The sequence below is a fragment of the Larimichthys crocea genome, chromosome II (assembly GCF_000972845.2).
Source record: "Larimichthys crocea isolate SSNF chromosome II, L_crocea_2.0, whole genome shotgun sequence".
NCBI lineage: Eukaryota > Metazoa > Chordata > Actinopteri > Sciaenidae > Larimichthys > Larimichthys crocea.
Genome location: NC_040012.1, coordinates 8,763,631 through 8,785,950, shown reverse-complemented (window position 1 = coordinate 8,785,950; position 22,320 = coordinate 8,763,631). Strand labels below are relative to the sequence as shown.

The following is a 22,320-nucleotide window of genomic DNA, read 5'->3' as shown; positions in this document are numbered from 1 at the left end:
CTGGTAAATCAAAATATATCCAGAAATAAACTTCCTGATGAACACACGTCCCTCTCCTACATATTACAGTAGCTGCTTTCAATAATAGATTATACTATTCTGGCACTGGATTACTTTACGTTGGATCCAAACCAATTTTTGTGGTATCGCCCACCGCTACTACACACGCCTGTTCAAGGAAAGCAGGACCTCGATTCAGGATTTCTGCCAGACTTTACTACTGCCTCCATGTGACTTTAATAAAGAAAGGCTCAGAGCACATAGAGTAAATGAGCCTACGTCTGTGCATTAATATATATATATAGTTAGTGTGTGTAGGTGGAAGGAAGTATTAGAGCTGCAATGAAACTCTGAATGGCAGGATTACTAAACAAACAAAGTCTGGTATTAAGAACGCTAACTGTTTGTAATGGGATCTGATGAGATTAAGCTACCGTTTAATTAAGGGTGCCTGTTTTTAACAACACTAACGGGTTACTAGCGGGTTAAAGGCACATCCGGGGTCACTCGATGAGCTTTGGTTTAACATATAGTTTAACAGACACATATCCCCAAACCCACAGAGGCAAACGCAAACATTTCATTGTACAATAAACCTTTAATAAATAGTTTCATTAGTTTCCCATATTTACATAATAACCACCATTTACTTATGTTGCCATATTCATTTCTTGGCTAATTTTAGGCACACAGAGAGGGGGTTCAGGCCACAAACCACATCGTACTAAAAACAGGAGTGGCTAGCAGGTAAGTCTTGAGAAATATAGAATAATAATTGCACCATACAACCAAATAGACCAAGAGGTTGGCCGTCTCCTTGAGCAATGAATATATACATTTGCTGTACGTACAGGTGATTTTTGTACATTTACAGTCGTCTGCTTGGAAGCTGTACGAGTGCACATGGGGGCTGGTGCAGAATCTTACCAATTTAAGTAGGATCTGAATTTATGGGTTTACAGATGCGTTGGTCCAATAAATGATAAATTAAATAAAAATGATATTTGGGGATCAAAATCAACACCAAGGGCCTCCTGTCTAGTAACACCCCCTCTGAAATAATAAAAACTAAGACAGGTTAAGTCAGAAATGTTGAGGGTATGGCGTCGTCAACATGTACAGCTTGGCTTGGAACATTCGGTGACGTTTGTTATGCTCTACTGAGAAATTGGGGGGAAAGAAAATAAGCTTATCAAATGTAACTTAACACAGTGAAATGCTTGTTATCAAATGAAGAAAAAAAAAACCTGACAGATGGACATTGGATAATTTACCATCTAGCCACAATTTCTTTTTTTTAAAAGCTATAAGAAAATAGCATTAAAAATTAAATCTTCAGCCAAAGAAATTAAGACACGAGAAAACAAAAAAAATATCCAAATCACTCAAGTGCGCAAGCACACGTACACACACACACAAACAGTATGAAAAAGCAAACCAAAAAAAATAATAATTTGGCACAAAATATATATATGACATACGTTTCTCTTCAGACAGATGTTAAACAGCATGAAACCCACCGTTAGTCACTGTTTGTTTTCAGGTTGTAATTTGGCTATTTAAATGCACTTGAGGCATTTTTTTTTTTAAATTAACGCTTTAACAATAACAACGAAGAATAATTTACCAGTCGCTGACACAGTATGGTGAACAAAGGGAACAACTGACGCCCTGAAACCAGGCGCCTGCAGCAGCTTCACACCTCCGGTTATTTTGTTCAACGTGCGCCCTCTAGGGGCAAAAAAAAGAAGTTACAGCAGTGGTTTAAACAAGCTGAGGCGCGCCATCTACAGGCAAGAAAATGAATAACAGACGCTGCAGTTTGGACAGAGGCTCTTGTAAATGTACGTTATATTTTACTGATTGGTTAACTTACTAATGAATTCTGGGACGATTACAGAGTTCACGATAATCTAAATGTTGTAATGTAACCTCTGACATCAAACACCGTCCTCCTGATTTATTGAAGTAATATCTTCTGGAGGGTAGAATGGACGACAATAATTTTAATCCTAATTTGGCTCTTATGCTTTCAAAATGTTTTTTTTTTTTACTTGTAATATTTAAAGATGTTTTAAATTGTTTTTATTTTTAGGAATTATTTTCTATGTTTTGGTGATCGGCATTAGTTCACAGCGATAGAGGCATCATTATTTCCATGTTTTTAAGATTTAAGAATTATTTATTTTTTACTTTTTTGTAGCCAAAAAAGTGTTTGAGGAAAATGTAAAAAACACAAACTTACTTTGCCTGTAGGTGGCGACCACATGTGTTTTCCCCCGCTCCATTTATGAATCTGAACTACTGCTGCAACTAACTTTTGTTGCCTATAGGTGGCGCCGCATATGAAGAACTAGTCTGAAAATGGTCAAACAGCTCCTCCTTGTGGTGAATCTCAGTTTTAGTTGGAGGTGCTTCACATTTTAAAAATCTGGGGTTAGTTATTGTTTGAGAAATGTGAAGTGCCTGTTTGTTTGTTTGGAAGCTTACACGTCAAGGATTCAGTGAAACCGTTTCATAGTTCATATCCAATTACCACATTACATCACGCTTACTTTGAATTATCTACTTGCAGCAGCAGCACGAGTGATATTCTGTTTTTACCTAATGATATTAATTCAAAGACTCGACGTATTAACAGTCAGTGCCAACACTGACATGCTGATAGCAGCGCTCTAGCTTCGAATGGTCCAGAGGCTATCAAAATAAAACCATGGTTGTTGTAAGCCTTTAACCCTGATGGTGATAAATGTCAGGAAACAAAGCAACAGGAAGGGCTTTGAAAACAAAACAAAAAAAAGGAATAAAAAGTGTGGAACGGCTCCGATGGGAGCGATAGCGTAAGATTACAGAGCCTTCTCAGACCTCGGTCTTCATACAGGTTACGTAATTAATATATATATATACATATATATATATTAAGTCACTTCGAGGCAACATTTGTTTCTTGAATAAGAACTTGAAGCACAACTAGCCTTCAGTTTGAACAGAGAAAAATATACAACCCAAACTGTACTACTTATCTAGAGAATGGCAAGTAAACATTGAAAAACAGTTTTCAGCTAATAAAGTGGTCTCTCTCGCACACTTCTCTCTGTTAAGAAGTGTGTTGTTTAAACAAAGTGTGGTCTCACCAAGCTTTTTATATCTGAACTGAACGACCCATCCTAACCTAGATTAGGCAGCGTCTCTCCGACGCAGGTCTGCAGAGACTCCCCTCGCAGGCACATACAGTCACTGTGCTTTCCCCTGCTTTCCCTTCCCGGGTGCTTTAACGGAGCTGTAGTCGCAACAACAGATGTTAGCTCATGAACGAGCGTTAGACTAACTTGTTTGTTACACCCTCGATGGACAAACAGATGGAGTTGCCACTTCACTTGCTACAGAGGAATATGAAGACTCACACAAGGGTTTAGTAACATTTGAGATATACGCCACTCACACTCTAAACCAAATCACTTCTGTTCGCTTTTGTTTTGCACCATGAGAGGGGCGGTGGGGGGGCAAGCTGTTGTGTACTCCACTCTGTTACTGCTTTATAGAAACCAAGGATTACAGTCCAGCTCAGCCAGGTCACACACATCTTTCCACTGCAGCCCGGAAAATACTCAACACATTCTCTTTACGCAGGGTTCTTTAGAGAGTCCTCGCGATAACCCCGCTTTTAAAAAAGAAAGAAAGAGAGAAGGGCTGCGAAGGAAGGGAGTGCCCACTTTTGTGCTGTGGACACAAACACCTCTTCATGGCACTTGAGTCTTGATGTGTGCCTGAGGTGAGAGTGTGTCCGCGTGGTAAAATGTGTGTATCTGTCCGAGTGTGCGGGGGGGTTTGTCGGGTTGGAGCGAAGGTGTCTGCCCCCCTTTAGCTGAGGTTATACACTGCTGTCCTCCAGCAGCGGCTCCTTGCCCTCGGCCCCACTGCCTTGAGGGCTGTGGGAGTGACTCTGTGCCCCGTTGCTGTGCTTCTTATAGGCGCCGGGCCTCATGCCAGGCCCTGTGTGCTCCGGGATAAACAGGGCCACCAGCAGAGACAGCAGCACTGAGCATGCACCGAACAGGAAGGGAGGACCCGGGATGATGGCACTCTGAAGAGACGATAGAAATGTTTGTTTGTGTAAGTACAGCGACTACATGTGCAGCTTATTTGTATTGTGTTTTTTTTTTTTTTTTGTTCATCCTCACCTCATCAGTGGGGTTGGCCATGTTGGATTTGGCACCTTTCTCAGAGCCGTCTGAGTCGGTCAGCTCCACGTGGAACAAGTAGAAGACAAAACCGTAGAGAGCCGGGCCCAAACCGTTACACAGGCCCCGAATTCCTGTAATCATCCCCTGGACAACACCTACAGGCAAACAGAGAGAAACACAACACTGTCAGGAGGGGGCTTCATTTCAGGTCCAGTTTGGATGAGTATTACAAATATTTGTCAAGAATTGCATAGTAGCTGGTATATAGAAGGCAGGGCACGCAACTTAACCTGAATGTGTCAATTATCAGCGAGCAGTAAGACACTTAGAGTAAAATATATGAGATATATGTTGCAAATCTTGAGGATATTTCAGTCGACTGAAGTGGTCAAAAAATGTTTGTTGTCTCTTTATATTTATTTTTATCTTTTCACCTCTTAATCTTAGTTTGAAGTTTCTCACTCAAACAAATCTCAAAATAAAAAAAGTCCTACTTTAATCTGCGCATCTTGGTTTCCCCCTCACACACACCTACTTCTGCACTCAAACCAGTTTTGCCCCACTTGACTTTCCCCGTCGTCAGCAGTATGTTTTTACCAAGTCGCCCAAAAAAAAACACAACTTGTGTTTTGGATTGTTTCACCTGTGATTCCATTTTTATGACAGCAGGTGAGCAGCAGGTGAGCTGTGTGTGGTGGAGGCTTGCTCAGTGTGTGTGACCATCATACAAATTTGACCATTGCAGAATCTGATGAGACTCTCTATATGAGACTGATGCACTGACCACAATATGTCTTGCACCTAGAATAGAAAACTTAAAAAAAACTAAAATCAGTCTCATCACATCTGTGATCAGATTAGTAATTTAAAGTTTTAAATAAGTCATTTTTATTTGGACAAAGTTCACGTCATGTTAAGATAAACTGATGAACAGATAATATATATGATAGATGCTGAGAGTTGAGAAACGTACCTTGTTGGTCAGGGTCTGCGTTACGGGACACAATGGCGCTGATGGCAGGAAAAGTGATGCTGGACATGGCTGCAACAGCTCCAGCAGCCCACATCATCCTACAAACAAACAACACACATGAATTAAGTTAACAAAGTTTTATTCAAACCTTAATGAAGAGGCATATAAAGTATGATATGGTTAAAATACCTGTAAGCAAACAGGGACTGGGCCTTTAAGATCCAAAATGTCAATGCTAATTCTAGACAGAGCTGTACTTCCTCTTCCATTTATGAAAAGCTCGAAACATAAAAATGATGACTAGTTGTATGTTTTCTATCATCAATTGACTGCTTCAGATTTGAAGTAATTATAATAATTACCCCAAAGGCAGAGAGACCAGATGGACTGGACACTTTATTTTTGTGAACATGGAAAGGACTCTCAGCTTAATATATAATAAGGCCAACTTGACCTTTATTTAACTTAATTTCCTGGGTATTGACCAAAGCAGAGAGGAGCGACGGGGAGACGTGTTGTGAATGTTTTCTTTCAGAATCAATAGATATTATGGTCGACTGCTTTTCCCCCTGCAGGCAAAACATCGAGAGAAGCTGGTGGAGCCGTTATGATCTCACTTCTGGAGAAATGAAACTGATGGTGTGGCCTGTGGTCGGGCGGTGGTTGTTTGGTTAAGGCACATTTCTTCATATTTACAAGTTTCAAGCGGATGAACACACAAAAACAGGTGTAGAGTTTTACTACTGACTTTTCTTTTTTTTCTCTTTTTTTTAAACAGTAGTGAACCTCAAACTGTGATTTCAATGACTTTCAACGATTTTGTATTTCAGCTCCCAAGAAATTATTTTAGTATTTACATTGGTCAAACATTATATTTTAACTTACAACACTCTGATACCTTTAAAGAGTCTCAGTTATCCGATTACTTCGTCACCACACCCGACTGCTCACAGGGCTATTGAGTAAGGCCATGCTCCCCTCTGGTGGTTCATCGGGGCATTACAACAAAGCTGGACGACAACAAGGAATCCTAATGCAAAACAGTACTGTACGTGTGCAGTGTTCACTGGAAGACTGGACCTGAAGCACATGGGGTTAAGCATCGTTTAGATATTATTGATTTTGATTACATATTACTGAGCTGTGCTTCAGGTTCTTGGAATATTATTTCAATAATAAATTAAACAAACTATATTTAGTTTAAGTTTAGATTGACTTTCAGATGTGACGAGTCCTGTAGGTGGGGTGGAGCATTTTCTTTTAGACTCCATCTAGTTGCCAGCTGTGTCACTGTGTGCACACTGAGTTTTGCCAAGTGATACCGCAGTTCGGTAATGCAGCGTTTGGACGTATAGGCTGCATTAAATGAATTGGACTGAATTAATTAGCTGGACTGTTTTAACTACAGGATCACGGACATATGTGGATTTATTTATTTCCACGTTTTCTCGGCTGCATCACACTGCCTGCTGCCCTCTACCTTTAAAAACAGACCCAGCTCTTCAGAGGACCTCCTCTGGACATACTAAATCTATCCCCCTCTACAACTGTCACTTGATTCTATGTGAGTAGTACTTATTGCTGCTTGTTGTAACGCCTCTGGTTTAAGTAGGTATGTATTTATCTGTGTGGTGTATACCTGTTCAAATACCACATGTAGAGAGAAAAAAAATGCTGCGTTAAAATAGAGATGAGCAGCGTTTCTGTGGTCAGTGTACAACTTTCAGTTGATCGTAAGAAAAGCACGCTCTGCGCCACATCCACGCCTCATGTATTTCAGCCGTTAGTGTGTGTGTGGTCTCGGTTCGTTTGAATGAATGTAGTGGAAAGGTAGGCGTGTGTGTGTGAGAGAGAGAGAGAGAGAGAAACAGGGTGTGGAAGTTACTCACCAGGGCTGAGAGCCGAAGCCGTACCACGCCAGCTGGAGGATCTGGAAGCCAAGGCCGAGCAGGATTGTGTTCTTATTCCCTATGGAACGCATCAAGATGCCCAACACAACCGTCTGCAGGCGACACAGCACACAGGTTATACAACACAGCTGTGAGGAGGCATCAAGTCAAGTAGCATAACACCAGTATCATCAATTTTAACAGATATAGAGAGTATGTGCAACAATATCTCAAATAAACGTTGAAATATTATGCCACTTTCCTCTGTCTTCTCTTCTCGGATAATAAACAGATTTATTTTTGCGTTGTGTTTTGGAGAAAATAAGCAAGTATTATGTCTTTACTATGTATTATATATTATGTCAAGGAGTTGTCCTCTGTTTCATTTCCCAATCCATGGATCTACAGAGGGCGTGGTGTACAAACAGAAAAGGGCTTTGATGCAAATTAGTGATTTCAGGATATGCAAATAAAATTTGAATTGATTGATTCAAGTTGTCAAATTAAGTTTATCAGTATTTCATAAACCAAATCATTGGGATATATGATACAAAACCTGCAACACAAGGACAAGATGGCTAAATATTTCATGTAATTCAGCAGCAGAAGTGGAGTTTTTCAGTACCTGAGCTAGTATTGAGAGGATTCCAACAACGGCGATAAAGGCCGCCACTGTCTCTGATGAGAAGCCTATGACCTGAGGGGGTAAGAGCGTTCAGATAACACAGGTTAGGACACGACGAGAAGCAGTCAGAAACATGCACGTATCTCATTCAGCCGTTTTTTACACACTGTTTACTACTGCGCCTTAAAAACAACAAAAAGTGCTTTTCTTTTAACTCCTCTTTGTGTTCTCTGGTGTATTTGGGTCAAATATGCAGCATCAGGAGCAGGGCAGCTGGTGCACGGTGTGTATAATTTATGACGATGAACGTTGGAGAGATATATGATAAAGCAACTGCTGCGTAAAAGGAGACAGAATGGCGTGAAGAGCATTGTTAGACCCGACACTGCAGACCTACTTTGCTGTCTTTTTCAAGATGGTCACACAGAGAAGTAGGAGACGGCGAGTGTGTGTGTCAGACTCACCAGACTGGTTCATCACACACACACACACACACTGTTTACACAGACTTAACAGACCTTATTTCAGGCTCTTTGGAAAAGGAGCTCATCTCGAAAGCTGCCAGCTGATTCCAGATGCTACCGTACTATTATGTAACGAAGCTGTCCGTTTCTGTCTATCTGTGTTTTAAAATACATCAGCACTCGCCAAACCTGCTAATGTCATCTTAAAGTAATGTAGGTGAAAATGTGTGTTGGGCAGATTTCCCCCCCTCAAGTTGTGCTGAGATGATTCCCTGAGCTTTGCAGCAGCAGTTTCAGCTTTTTAAGCTAAAGTACGACACTAAAGATGGTGATATCAAACTGATAACATCCCTCTTGACAAAACCACAACTTAAAATAACAAGGCGGCAACATCTTTCATTTTTCAAATGTGTAAGGGAGGGAGGAGCGTTACCTGTCTGAGATAGAGGAAGAAACTGGAGTACTGGCCGGCCTCGGGGAGGTAGGAGAGAAACACTGTGATACAGATGAGGAGCACCGTGGAGTCCTGGCCCACCTTACGAAGAGACTGGCCAAGAGAACAGCGAGAAATGATGTAACTTGTTGTGTGGCTAATAAGTCAGCAGCATTCATGACATGCTGTCTCATCAGTACGCCTTAGGTATTAAAAAGAAAAAAGTATATATAGTCTATATTTATGTCAACGTAACTGTCTTCGGACCCTGCAAAGGACAAGTGTGTCTTAAAGCAATATTCACATGCTTGTGTGTACATTCAAACAGGTTTAGCTTGTCGTAATCATTCCTATTTCACAGTGGTCATGAACAGATTCATTCTTAGGGAACAAAAATCTGAACAGTCTGTGTTATCCATCAAAACTCCAGCAGAGTTCATCAAATCAAGTGAGTATTTTTCCAAAGTTTCAGCTTGTTTAGCACAAAATTCCCTCAGTTTCTTTCTCTAGACAGAATTTCCACAGTGTCCTTTAAGGGCGGTTACTTTGTGTAACTTTGGAAGATACTTGATTTGTCTCACTCCGAGTGCTGACTGTTATCTATAGATAAACACTGGAGTTTGTTTTTGCACAGAAGGACTGTGGATTTTGTCCCCCCGTCACTTTCATTGGAAGTCTCTATGATATGATCTACGTGCAGGTACGCAAACTGCAAACTGCACTCATCCATGACGGAGAAACTTCCTGAATGTCGTGGATTTGTTGACCTCCAGCGGTTCCGCTCTTTGCCTTGCTGCACTGACATACATGTGTACTCCAGGAACCTTAAACGTCACGGCTGAGTGTGGTTACAACAACGACACACACACTCAAACACACTCCTGACCGCATCCATCAGTGATGCTGTGTGTGGTCAGAGGTGAAAAGGGGGCTTGAAATTTTAAACCGGTGAGCAGCGAAACACCACTTTTCAGTCTGGTGTCATGTTACTTGAAAATCTATGCTACTATTTGACTTTAAGCAGCAAAGATGAATAAAATCTGAGCAGATCTGCACACGCAAATACAACAAAAAGTACACTACAGTTACTTTTCCTTATAAAAAACCAAGTCAACCCTGAAGCTAAAGCATTACTCTCTTAGAAATAAAATAATCTAGTTAGGTATCGGTGCACTGCTGTGCAGGAAAATGATTAAATCAAACAAACTTTCTGAGACTGAAGGAACTCTACTGTGAGCAACACGCTCAAGTACGTTCCCAGCATGAGGTCCTTTACAGATTTCACTGTGATGTAAAAGCTTCGACTCAACAGCGAGGCAAACTTGTCTTTATTCCCATAAAACACTCTAATCAACTGCTGCTTGTTTGGAAACAACCTGAACATAATGCCGGGTCATAACCGACTGAAAATTATTAACAGCGTTATGTTGCTACTCACAGCGAAGGGATCCGCCTGTTCCCAGGAAATGGGTGCTCCCCATGATGCTGGCCTCATCTTCTCAGGCAGTGACTCCGGCACGGCCACCAGGATGAAGCAGATGTCGAGCAGGGCGATGGCTGTGGCCAAGATCACCACCAAGGTGTCGCCGTAGGCCACAGATAGGTAGGCTCCAATGGCCGGACTGGTGACCAGGCTGGCAGCAAAGGTAGCCGATACCTGGACGGAGGTTAAACACAGAGCTGAGCAAACCAGCATAGGACTGATCTTTCCTTAAATGCAGCCTTGGATTACATAATTCTGGAGGAGTTTAAAGGCCGGCATCTCCTTACCAAACCATACGCTGTGCTCCTCTCATGTTCCTGCGTGATATCCGCCACATAGGCAAAGATCACAGAGAAGGTGACGGCAAAAACGCCGGACATGGAGATGACTGCAAAGTACCACCTGAAAGAAGACAAGAGTACGGGTTTGTCGGCACAGATGAACTAAAACGGACAGAACTTTTGGAGCTGTAGTGTGTTCTGTAGTAATAAAATAACTGTACGGAGTTGTCTGTGTTTTGCACTCACCATGGGCTGATCTTCATCAGTGGGATAGGTGCACACGTGAAGAAGACCGTAAGCAGCAAGAAAGACTTGCGTCCCCATACGTCCGACAACGCTCCAATCAGAGGAGCACTGAGAAAGGATAATAGGCCCTGGAAAGAACGAGGAGAGAGGGACGGAGGGGGACATGGAACACAGAGGTGGTGGATGTATCAGAAAAGTGCTGTCAATGGATAACTTGAGTGAAGTTAGCACTTGACAGATTCACTGGGATTGTGATTTGAGTACACTCACGCACAAAGCCAGCTTTTAAACTTGCAGGTTTGTTTGAAATGTAACAATCTCTGCTAAAACTGCACTTATGGTTAACTCTGAAGTAAAAAATTAACACCAGGGACATATTACTATCTATACAATTACATCTATTGTTTGGGCAATCTACATTCTTGTCTGCGGACTGTGAAGTCTTGTCTTGTGGCTGGCAGACTGGAAAGAAATGCTAAAAAAAGATGTGACGCCAGAGAAAACAAGACTATAAGGAAGCACCTAAGGCCTGCTGGTGTGAGAACTGACTGACACATGTGGTGAAGGGGCACACTTTAAAATAATCTCATCTTGCTGATAGAAAATATCTAATAATACTTCATTTGTCATAATGAAAAATACATTTGTTTCTTTTTTTTGTCTTGACAAACCGATCAGTCCGTTATCTTCAACATACAGACAATAGATCGCCCTGGAGTGGTTTTACGATGGTCAATAATAGATGTGTCAACTCAATTTAGCATCAGATCATCAGCTCTTGTTCACAGTGATTATTTCTTTAGCGAAGAATATTGTTTTTCCCTCGACATCACAGCAGCCTTAACGACAAGAAAATAGAAGATCTGCACCCTCCGACTGTCTTCAGACATGCTTTCCTTTCCCTGATAAAGACAGTCAAGGTGCACTTGAGGCACTTCACCCTCTAAAGGTGCTTCAGTGAGCTATTCTGTGGCCAGCCGGGGAACCTGCTATGGTTACTGGACAGCTTGCAGGTGTTAACATGTCACTGCATTAGTGTCGAGCAGGGCGTCACTGAACAAGAGCACACACGCTCAGCAAATCTCCCAAAAGCTAAACAGTGCAGTGCTGATGTTAGTAAAACAGCACATATTTCTTCATGTATTTATTGTTCTGGTCACATAAATCTATACAGTAATGCACCAGTGTCTTACCTTGACTCCATGGATAAGCCCATTCATCAAGAATGTGTGTTGGGGGAATGTCTGGTGTAATACCTGGAGAACAAACACAGATAACACGACATGAAACCACTTAATCCACATGGTCTGCATCACATTTCAAACAATGACCTCCGCCTGTGTATGTACTTTTCAGGGTTAAACTTCAGCCAGGTGGGAAAACAAGTGTGACGCCATCGGACAAAAGTCTAGCAAATGTACCCAAAAAAATGGAGTTAAGAAAATAAAGTTAAAATTAATCATTGGCAGAAAAAATCTACTTCATGAGGTTTCTGTCCTAAAGTAACACATATACATAACACACCAGAAAAAAAAGGTGACATGCAGAAAATGGACATTGGTCGGATTTGAACCCTGAACTGCTGTGTCAAACAACTGAGCCTCTGCATATGGGCCGCACCGTAAAATACTTACACTCATGTCTCCATTTGATTACATAAAATGTGTTCTTTAAAAAAAACAAACACCTGGTACCACCTGGCACCGTACTGGTTTCAAGTACACTCTAATACCTATAAAAAGTCTGGTTCCAGAGTTAAAAGCTGGGATCACTCTGCAGATAAACATGGCTGTCATTCCTCAAGTGAGCTCTAAATCCTATTAAATTTACATTTACGTTTGGTCGTCAAAAACAACACACAACCTTTTTCGGTCTCTACCGTCTAATGTGAGTTTGGATTTAAAAACACTTTTTCCTCCTGAACATGTTTCATGGTCTGAGTCAACCCAAATCAGCCTCAACAGAACAAAATATAGACTCATCAGAAAGGACACTCACACTGATGTTAAAAGCAGTCAAGTGACCTTAATAGTTTCCAAAGTTTTGGTTTTCCAGTTTTACTCTCTATCGAGTGTTGTCATGGTTACAGTTGACATTCATTGTTATTGCTAGACTGGATAGTAGAGCACCTTTAACTGTTATGAACTGTCCATCTTCCTACGCTCTGTTGACATTCATCCTTTCAGTGAATATGACAGTCGGTCAGAGTGTAACCACGGAAAGGAGAAGAGAGCCTTATTTAAACCTGACAAAATAAAGCTTGCCTCTTTGTCAAATCTCGATCACGTCCCATATGAGTTTTAGTGACTTCTGTTTTTTTTTTGTTTTTTTAAGATGATTATAAGTGTTTGCTGGGAAACTGCTCTGTTATCAAACTTCCACTGCAGACTAGGAAGTATCTAGGCGGCACAATCAGCTGGATTTGCATAAAAAAAAGTTTACTTTGTGTATAGTTCGAATTTGAATTTTTATGGCTTCTATTTTAAAACACATGAAACACAAATATAGAGCAGAACTTGGCAGCTGCTGGGCCACAAATCTGAAAAGAGCCATAATGAAGTATTTCAGGTTGTAGCCAGACACTCTGTTCCCTGAGGGAATGTAGGTGAAAGTGCTGTTCACATTGTTAAAAATCTGAGGGATGTTCAGTTCAAAGTCCGTAACGTCAGTGTGCAGCAAATACGGAGTGTCATTGACACTGGTGCGTGAACATGAAGCCTTGGTTTAATTTAGGGCATGTGAAGCTTGACAGAAGCTGAACATCAGGGTCTGAGTATTGTTTCAGGGTACAGAGGGGAAGCTCGTGGCATGGCTAAGAAAGCCCTCTCTTCCTCTGGGAGTCAGTTACCCAACACACACAGCCTGTGAATGCTCAGTGAAGACTGTTTCTGCTGGATACTAATGAAGCAGTGTGTGCTCATTGGGAGCAGCGAAGCAGTCCCTCTCATCTTCAGGCGCCCTCTGATTAGCCCAAAATGCAAATCCTGCCTCCGCCCAGGGATCTTGAGGGCAACAAACCCCTAGTAATTAATGCTCAACAGTTACAAACAAGAGGCTGCTGCTGTAGAGCGTGTATTGCACAAGCCTGTCTGGTTTACATCATGTGGCTCACAGATGTTTGCTCATCATTTGTTTGGAGATACCAGTTTCTAGCCAAAATAATTCAGATTGGCTGAGAATGACGAGTTGGTTTAAAAAAAAAAAAAAAAGAAAAAAAACTGGATGGGAATTTAATTCACACAGAGCTTGGCTGAAAAGAAATGAACGCTAAAGACAGAAAAACTATTAATACACATAAAGCATATCATCATAATGAGTCATTTTTTGGCACAAATTAGATCTACTTTAGAGGATTGTCTGTTTTTTTCAATTATTGACTGATTTTCCGCTGCCATTTTTTTTTCTTCCAAAAACACTGGTTGCATTTTGGAATGAAAATCCTCCAAACAATGCTCGCTCGAGTTGCAAATACTTAAACGGTGCTACTCCACAGTGCGCCGTGGTGTTTGCCTGGCAGGCATCTGCGCTGTGGCCCGACAACACAAACCAGTGACCTCCCTCCTGATAAGCCCTTTTCAACAAAGAACTGGTGCTTGGACAATACAAACTGTTTGATGCCCTTTTCATATTTCTCAGTCCATTAGCGCTTTGGCAAAACATCTGCGACTGGAGCTTTGCTCATTTGATTAGGCATTCAATCATTCATAGACACTGTTAGGCCTTGTTTGATTCCAGTCAATGGGAAATGCCACTCTTTGGCTAGGTTTCCAGAAAAGAGGTGTAGGCGTATGAATATATTACAAACCGTTATGTCAGTCTACATAATGTGTCTATGTGAGTGTGTGTGCGTGTCCTGGCTTACCGTGAGCATTGGGGTGGTAAGGAGACCCCATGCAAAAAACTCCAGGAAGATGACCACCACAGCATGGTAAACACTTGGCTCACCGATTCCCTGAGGCTGGATGGAGACAGAAAGAGAGACACACACACAAACACAAAAGGTGATTGGCTGAGGACCAACAAACAATCACCTGATCCTGTCGGGCAGCCCGCAGCCGAGTAATTTTGCTTACCACCCGACTCCGAGCTGTCTGACAGGAGAAAATTTGACTTGCAGCATGAGCGATGGCAACAAGGTTGAATAAACTGACATCTGCTCACGGGACACAACAGGCTTAGACAACGATCAGTAGATTTACATCTAGACAAATGATTTGAATATTATAAATAAACAACTTATGGGAAATTTAGGACTAATTTACATGATTCATGGAAACTTCCTTAAAAAGGTGTAGTGTGTAGGATTTAGCTGCAATCTCCGTACATCATGTAAAGGAGAAACAACACTTGTCTAGAGTCAGTATTTAGTTTGTCTGTTCTGGGCTACTGTATAAACATGGTGTTTCAACATGGCAGCCTCAATGGAAGAGGACCCGCTCCCACTGAAAAAATTGCCAGCATCCTGTAGACGATTAGAAAATAACACAACGTATCGTTTTCTACACTGATTAACCTACTCACAAACTAGAACTGACTTTAGATATCTGCTGCTAAAATGAAGCGGTTATATTTTTCACCAACACAAACAAACCACACTTTGTATCTATTCCACAACATGACGTTTACTGCGCCTGCGCGGCATCGAAACCGAGAAGCCCAAAACAAGAAGCGACTAAGCTGCATACGTGGCAAGACTAATTTAAAAACAGGCGAGTGCCACGGGTCTATTAATCCAGTTGTACTTACTCTAATTATGACATTAATGTGAGTGAGACTACACGGTTAAGCTGTTTACGCGACATCTGCAGTATTAGTTACATTGCCTTACACTGATTACAAATGACAAGTAAATGCAGACGGAAGCAAAAGAAGAAGTATTTAGGTTTAGTGTTGCTTCACCAAACGGTTTAACATAACAATTATTCTGTGCTATAGTTTACTGGGTCACTCTAAATAAAAGACCTATATCTGTACTGAGTAAAACACAAATAGACATACAGATAAAACCCACTCCCTGGAGAAGTAGTCAATTAAAATCTGTACAAGTCTGTGAGGTAAAGAGAAAGTATGATGGCGTGAGCGCGGATGCTGAGGTGTAATAATTGAGAAAACTGTAAAAGTAGGCCAGGGCCAACCTCACAAAAACACACTTGCTGCAAAGCTTACACCTTCATGTGGTTTGTCAAATTTCCCCACGTGGAGAGGCTGAAAGTATCAGAGAAATTTCAGAGGAAAATCTGCTTCACTTCACAAAATGAGTAACAATCTTTAAGCAACTCATTGTGCGGATGTTGCAACTTCCTCTGCGCTGAAATGACGATCGGCTGCAGTGCACACAATTTGCTACTGACGTGCGAGCGTTAGATGCTATGGCTGGATGTGGAAAGTGAAATGTTAATGGGCTGAGTGGTCAGACTGTAGCTGTGGTAATACAGTAAGGCAATAACAATCATCTTCACTGGATCAGAGCCACTCCTGTCAGGCGTTTAAGACATACACAGACACGAGGCTGTCAACGAAACGACAGGATCTAAACTGACAGACGACAACAACACAACAGTGTCTGTCTGCAGCTCTGTGGGTCTTCATATGAATATCCAGCATGTTTAGCATCTAGCTGTCCAACTGATTACATAATCAGCACTGATGCCTCACTGTATTTATAACAATCCTACTAGCCAGCAGCCTAATTTGGCACAATCACCACTTACACCAATCCAAATAACCAGATTTGCTTATATGATAGTTAGTTAGCTGACTATTTGATCTGCCTATTGAGGATGCATACATGTAAGAGGCATCATGACAGACCTGAACTACAGGTGTCAATGACCCCCAAAGAAGAAAGTGTAAACACAGAGAGAACAAGCTCATGACTACTGATATTTAACCATCTATATTCTTCAGCAGCTTAAAAGCGATGTTACCTTTAAACAGCTGATGTTTAGGTTTAGCTTTTTTTTTTAGCTTTCCAAACCCAGTGCTCAAATGTCACATTTACAAACACCCTGCTTTGTCTCTTAAATCGATTAAATAGGTGGTACAAGGAAAAAAAAAATGTAGCTTATGTGTAGCAGCCACGTATAAATAACGCGAATTAAAACACATATGCTAAGTGCGCTAACGTTAACCTTAGCCCCCCCGCTCCCACCCACCTTTATAAGATTTGAACAAACGCGTGGAAATGTCAACATGAGGTGCTGGTTTTATGATGTAAAAAAAGGGAACAATAGCAGTAAGGTAGATAAAGAAAAAAAAGAAAAAAACCCACACAGCTAACGTTGACGGCGTTAAACACCTGAGCTGACGTGTAAACGACGAGCAGACGTAGGCCGCTAACGGCTAACGCTGCGTTAGCCACTTAGCACGGTTGGACCCAGCTAACGGTTATAACGTCCGTCGGGAAAAGGCGGAAAGCTACAAACAAAAACAAAAAAAGACCCGCTTCTTACGTTTTTTTTTTCTCCCACGGAATAAATAACTAACTAACTAAACTTCAAAAAAGCCAGCCTGGCTCAAGCTCGGGCAAGTTGACGAAGATTAAATAAATATTTAACTCACACTTCCTCCATCTTTTATTATAATTTTCTTTGCAAGAAGAATGCTGCGGTTCAGCCGCTTTTTCTTCTTTTTCTCCCCCGTCATTGTTAACTTATGTCCATTCTTGGGTGTCAGAGGGCCATCGTCGCGCCTGTCGGAACTGAAATAATCTACTGATTTCGGCCACAACACATCGACATCGGCGCCAGGGGCAGCTAGCAGCGAAGCTAATGATGATTTCTCATCCCCACCTCACTTCTAACCGTCTTCCTGGACTAAATATTGACCCGCCCTCGCCCTCTGCAACACTGCTCGCCGATTGGCTGAATGATACAACAGCGAGTACAGACTCTGCGTCTGATTGGCTCAGAAGAAAACGTTGGTGCTATTGATCCTCGAATGGTGATTTGTGAACAACACACCGCGGGTTCGGTGTCTGAAGAGGAAATCCCTTATATGGTGATTTGATATGTGCATGAATAACGTGTACATGTTCAGCTACTTGTAAAATCATGCTGTAGTCTCCTGTTCATGTCTCATTGCATTTTTTTTTCTATTTTATAGATAGATATACTTTATACTTTAATTTATCCCAAGCTGGGAAATTGCAGTGTAGCAGCAGCATTACACACAGTGACGATAGACAACAACTTAAGAATAAAAAACACAGAGAACAAACTATACATAATAAAATATCAAAATAGCAATAGTAAATAAAATATATTGTACAAAAGTATATACAGTAAATTGGCAGTATTGATTTAGAGCAAAGTAAGAAAGGAGAAATGTGCAATATGTGTGAAGAAAACTGACCTGAGTTTGTTTTTGTTTTTGTGTGTGTGTTTTTTTTTAGCTGTTATTGTACAGTGTGGCAGGAAAAGATTTCCTGTATCTGTCCCTTCGACAGCGGAGCTGTAGCAGCCTGTGGGAGAAGGTGCTCCGCTGTCTGTCCACTGTGTGATGGAGAGGATGCTGTCCATTGTCCATGATGGATAACAGTTTATTCAGCATCCTCCTCTCCTCTATTTCATTTATACCTTGCAGTTATTATTTATATCATGGTCACTTACTTTTGTAATATTATCTATATTATGATCACTACTCTTGCAATAATAATATTATTTGTATCATGGTCACTTTCTTTGCAATATTTCTTACACTATGGTCACTTTACATTACAATACTCTTTTTATATATCATGCCACTTTTATCCTCAGTACTTGTCTTTTTTGAAGGTTGATTGTTTTTGGTTGGTTGATTGTGGAGGTTAGATATTTCTGTCTGTTTACTTTTATTTATTTTATTTTTTGCCTTTTCTATTTTTTTCTAATTCTACACTTTCCTCTGCTTCTGTAACAAGTAATTTCCATGTGGTGGGATGAATGAAGTATATCTAATCTATCTAATCTATTAATCTAATCTAATCTAAAAACAATTCAGTAATAGCAAAGACATTTTAATTTTTTTAAAGAAAAACCCTTGAATAAGGAGGAGTGGATTCAAAGTATCAAAGTTTAAGTTGGATTTATTATTCTTGTACAAGAAGGAGCATTTAACAGTGCAACACACAAAAGGGGTTACAGAGAAAAGGCTCCCTGAGGAGCTCTAACAGTTGGTTCTTATACATTTTTTAAAAATGGTCTGTCTCGGACCCCTCCCACCTGATACAGATAATATCATAACATTCCTTTTTGGTTTTCTGCTCAGTAATGAGCATTATGTTTTATATCCAAATGGTACTCCCCTAGCCTGTCTCTCTTGTCCTTGTACTACTAATTTATAATTGTCTCTCCCTGCCAGCCTCAGTAAATCAGAGGCCAACTAAGGGAAGTATGCGAGACATGCAAAAGACAGGATACACACACCCTATCTACATGAGTTAAAACATCTGCACCTCAGTATAATCCAATTTTTTATTTTTTTATTTGTTAACAGACATCAAATTAATAAAAAAAATGTTTCAGTACGAAAAATATGTTTGAATTGAACAGCTTAGAAGCTTGATAAACGTCCAAAATTCAATTTAAAAAAGGGGTGTTTAAACATGTGAAGACAATGTGAAGATGCCAATAACAAACTAACAAAAATGAAGAAATTACCAATAAAAGTTGCATACAAATGCACTGTTCCTTAACAATTTAGTATTCATTGTCACAATACAAATGCACTGTTCCTTAACAATTTAGTATTCATTGTCACAATTATTTTTTTAATGGCAGTGTAACCAAATCTAAACCAGTCAGGCGTGAACAAATCTAAAAACCAGTTCTTCCTTTCTTTTACATCTGTAATCGGATAACAAGGAACAAACAAGTTTAATACGTTAAACTTGCATGAAGATAATGTTAACATTTAAGTTTAAAACGTATCACTCTTGCTCTTGTCTCAAAATAATTCAGAAAGTAATATTTTGTGTCACATCTACAGGGCTACAGATTGTTTATGTTGTCAGGGTTAAAGAGAAATGTTGAATTAGACAAACATGAGATCAACAAAATAACTGAAATATTTTAACCAGCCATTAATACATGTATGTATAAAAGCATGCCTGTGAATTTTGAGGTATCATTTTACAGACGAAACCACAACTACAGGAACTGGCAGTCAAAACACAACTCAAAACATGTTTCACAATGGCTAAGAGCCGTGCTCAAGTATTAGATTTCTGTGACAAGAATGTGCAGGGAAATTATTCAAAATGAAACCTTTTGTGTTACAAATCTGCCACGGGGTGTGTGCAACCACAAGAAATTTATAGTGAGTCACTAAAAACTCCCGAAGAACATTCTTGATGAAAAATCACAAAAAATGAAACCAAAAGCAAACAATTTCACCAAGGACAGAGAAGTTTTATTATTATTATTTATTTATATTTATTCATTATTTATTACAGCTTTTACACATAACTGCACACTTAAACTACAAAAACATGTCAGGAAAGGTCAGAATGCTGACTGGCCACTTCATTGGGTACACTTGTACAATCCAGTGTGATCAAAACAACTTCACCTAACTTTTATAAAACATGTACAGTACAGTTCTGAAATATGTTCACATAATCACGTACAGTGTATTGGTATAAAGAGGCTGAGCAGTCTTGGCTGTCTTACTCCAGATCTGTTATGTTTTAAAAGCTCCATCGGGACTATCCATATAATCTCCCATTAATTATGTATACATTTTAAAAGCATGTTGTTTCCTTAGCAGCACTGACAAATGGAAATGTCTATTAGACAAAGTGCACAGTTCCTCTTTGACGTAACACAGCTCTTCTATTAACACAAACTTGAGAATATTCCAAATATTACAACTTGTTAGCTCTTCATCCTCATTGATGTAAGGGATGTCCAGATCGTCAAAGCTTCTGCTTAAAGTCTTGTGAGTGATTTGAGGCTTGCTGGTTGAGGAGGGGTTGTCTTGGATGGGAAGGAAGGACGTGGATTTGATAACATTTGTCTTTTGTTCTTTTATTAACTCTTACCATTTATTATTTGTCAGAGCCACCAGACTTCTGACCTGACTCTCTGTGCCAAGAGGTCATGAGGTTTAGGCGTCAACCCCAAGTTCCTGTGCTGATTTGATAGAAACAATAAACACTTGATATAAATAGGAGAATTTATTTCAATGAGGCCACACGGTTTGTAGGGTTAGATCATCTACTCTCTGGTGACTACTTTCTCAAACAAGGTGTTTCATGGGTAGTGTAAAGGTGTCAGTATGCTCTAAACAAAGTATTTGTATGCATAGTAGGTGCTGTGTTTGACCCTCTTTGGACAAATGGTAAATGGGTAAAGGACTGTACTAATGTAGCGCTTTTCTAGTCTTCCAACCACTCAAGGCACTTTTACACTCCATATCTCATTCACCAATTTACACACGATTTTACACTGATGGCATTGGTTGCCATTCAAGGTGCCAACTGCTCATCAGTTTTAGGAGCTAACCATTCATACGCATTCACACACCGGTGGTGCATCCTTCAGGAGCAATTTGGGGATCAGTATCTTGCCCAAGGACACTTCGACATGCAGACTGGAGGAGGCTTGGATTGAACTCCCACTCATCTGATAGGTGGATGACCCGCTCTCCTGAGCCGCAGCCACCACGTTTCTCCATAAAATATGATTCAGTTTCTGTAATGACTGTGAAAACTTCAAATTCTTAGTCACTTCAGAGGTGATGCGTTGTTCTCGACTTCCTTTCCAATAAAACAAGACTCACAGTTTCAGATACTTTCCTTTGAGCTACGTTCCCATTTATTGAATATTGAAATGAATAATTTTACCTAAATTTCTTGTCTTGATTTGTCTGGTTGTGCGTTGTCACCACCTACAGACCTAACACTAACCTTGCAGTATCTAATTAAAACATCTGTACACAAAGACCTCCCCCTAGTGGTTAAATCAAAAAGTGGATACTACATACTGGCTTATAACTGTCTTGACGTGCCCTTAGCCAAAAACTTATTTCTTCATTGCAAGCACATAGTCAACGTTGGGCTCTGATATTTACCGTCAGTTCTTGAGCTGCATGATTTCATTAACATAAAGTTAAGTTTGTTGACAGCACTTTCAAGGAACCCTGTTTTGCTCCTCAGTTGAACTAAGAGTACTGTACCTTTCCTACCTGGAAAGGGTCTTTGTCAATTTGACCAGAAACCACGCAGAGCAGAAGCTTACCACATCAGGAAACATTGCTCTATTTTCATTCATTACCTCAACTTGAATGGGGGTTTCATCACAGGATCTTTGAGGTTTGAAGGTGTATCGATGTCTGTAAACTTCCCATAATGTTACAGCATCCTTTCAAAAACAACATAAATGCTTGAAGAGAACTTACATCCTCTGACCTTATTGGTGGCCATGTTAAGGCCTTTTTTTATGTACACTACTGTAATCATCATTGCCATAGTGTTCCTTTATTAGTTGTTTGGTAGTTGCCTTGGCTGTGTGGCATATGATAGCAGCCTCTAACCGGTTCTCTTGGCTGCTCTCTGGTGTACTGTTTGAGGTAGTACAAGAAATCCTGGCAATGACTAATTTTCCTTTCAATTCCTTGCTCAAATGCCATGCCAAAAGATGTGCGCACAAGATAATTTACTATAGGTTCACATGCATCTCTAATGGCTTCAGATGCACGCAGTCACCACAAAATGGAGAGAGCTCAGCTAATCAAGTTTTATTTTCACCTCTGAATGTCATA

At 40.4% G+C, this 22,320-nt stretch overlaps 1 protein-coding gene across 1 annotated transcript; it reads right to left on the bottom strand.

The window, feature by feature from the left end:
* Positions 1-578: 578 nt before the first annotated feature.
* On the bottom strand, positions 579-17,415 carry mfsd14a2 (major facilitator superfamily domain containing 14A2). The gene is made up of 12 exons (XM_010739994.3): positions 17,140-17,415; positions 14,441-14,536; positions 11,772-11,834; positions 10,579-10,706; positions 10,339-10,453; positions 10,007-10,225; positions 8,569-8,682; positions 7,672-7,743; positions 7,047-7,159; positions 5,158-5,255; positions 4,182-4,339; positions 579-4,084 (listed from the first exon to the last, which is right to left on the bottom strand). Exons 1-12 carry the CDS (start codon positions 17,221-17,223, stop codon positions 3,872-3,874), a joined length of 1,473 nt encoding a protein of 490 aa, XP_010738296.2. The 5' UTR covers positions 17,224-17,415; the 3' UTR covers positions 579-3,871.
* Positions 17,416-22,320: the final 4,905 nt, after the last annotated feature.

Bases quoted from the DNA above. Each gene is read 5' to 3' on its own strand.
- mfsd14a2 (XM_010739994.3), bottom strand. From the start codon at position 17,223: ATGACGGGGGAGAAAAAGAAGAAAAAGCGGCTGAACCGCAGCATTCTT. The intron at 4,340-5,157 runs GTACGTTTCTCA...GTTTGCCTGTAG, and splicing joins CGCAGACCCTGACCAACAAG to GTGTTGTCCAGGGGATGATT. The intron at 4,085-4,181 runs GTGAGGATGAAC...TCGTCTCTTCAG, and splicing joins TGGCCAACCCCACTGATGAG to AGTGCCATCATCCCGGGTCC.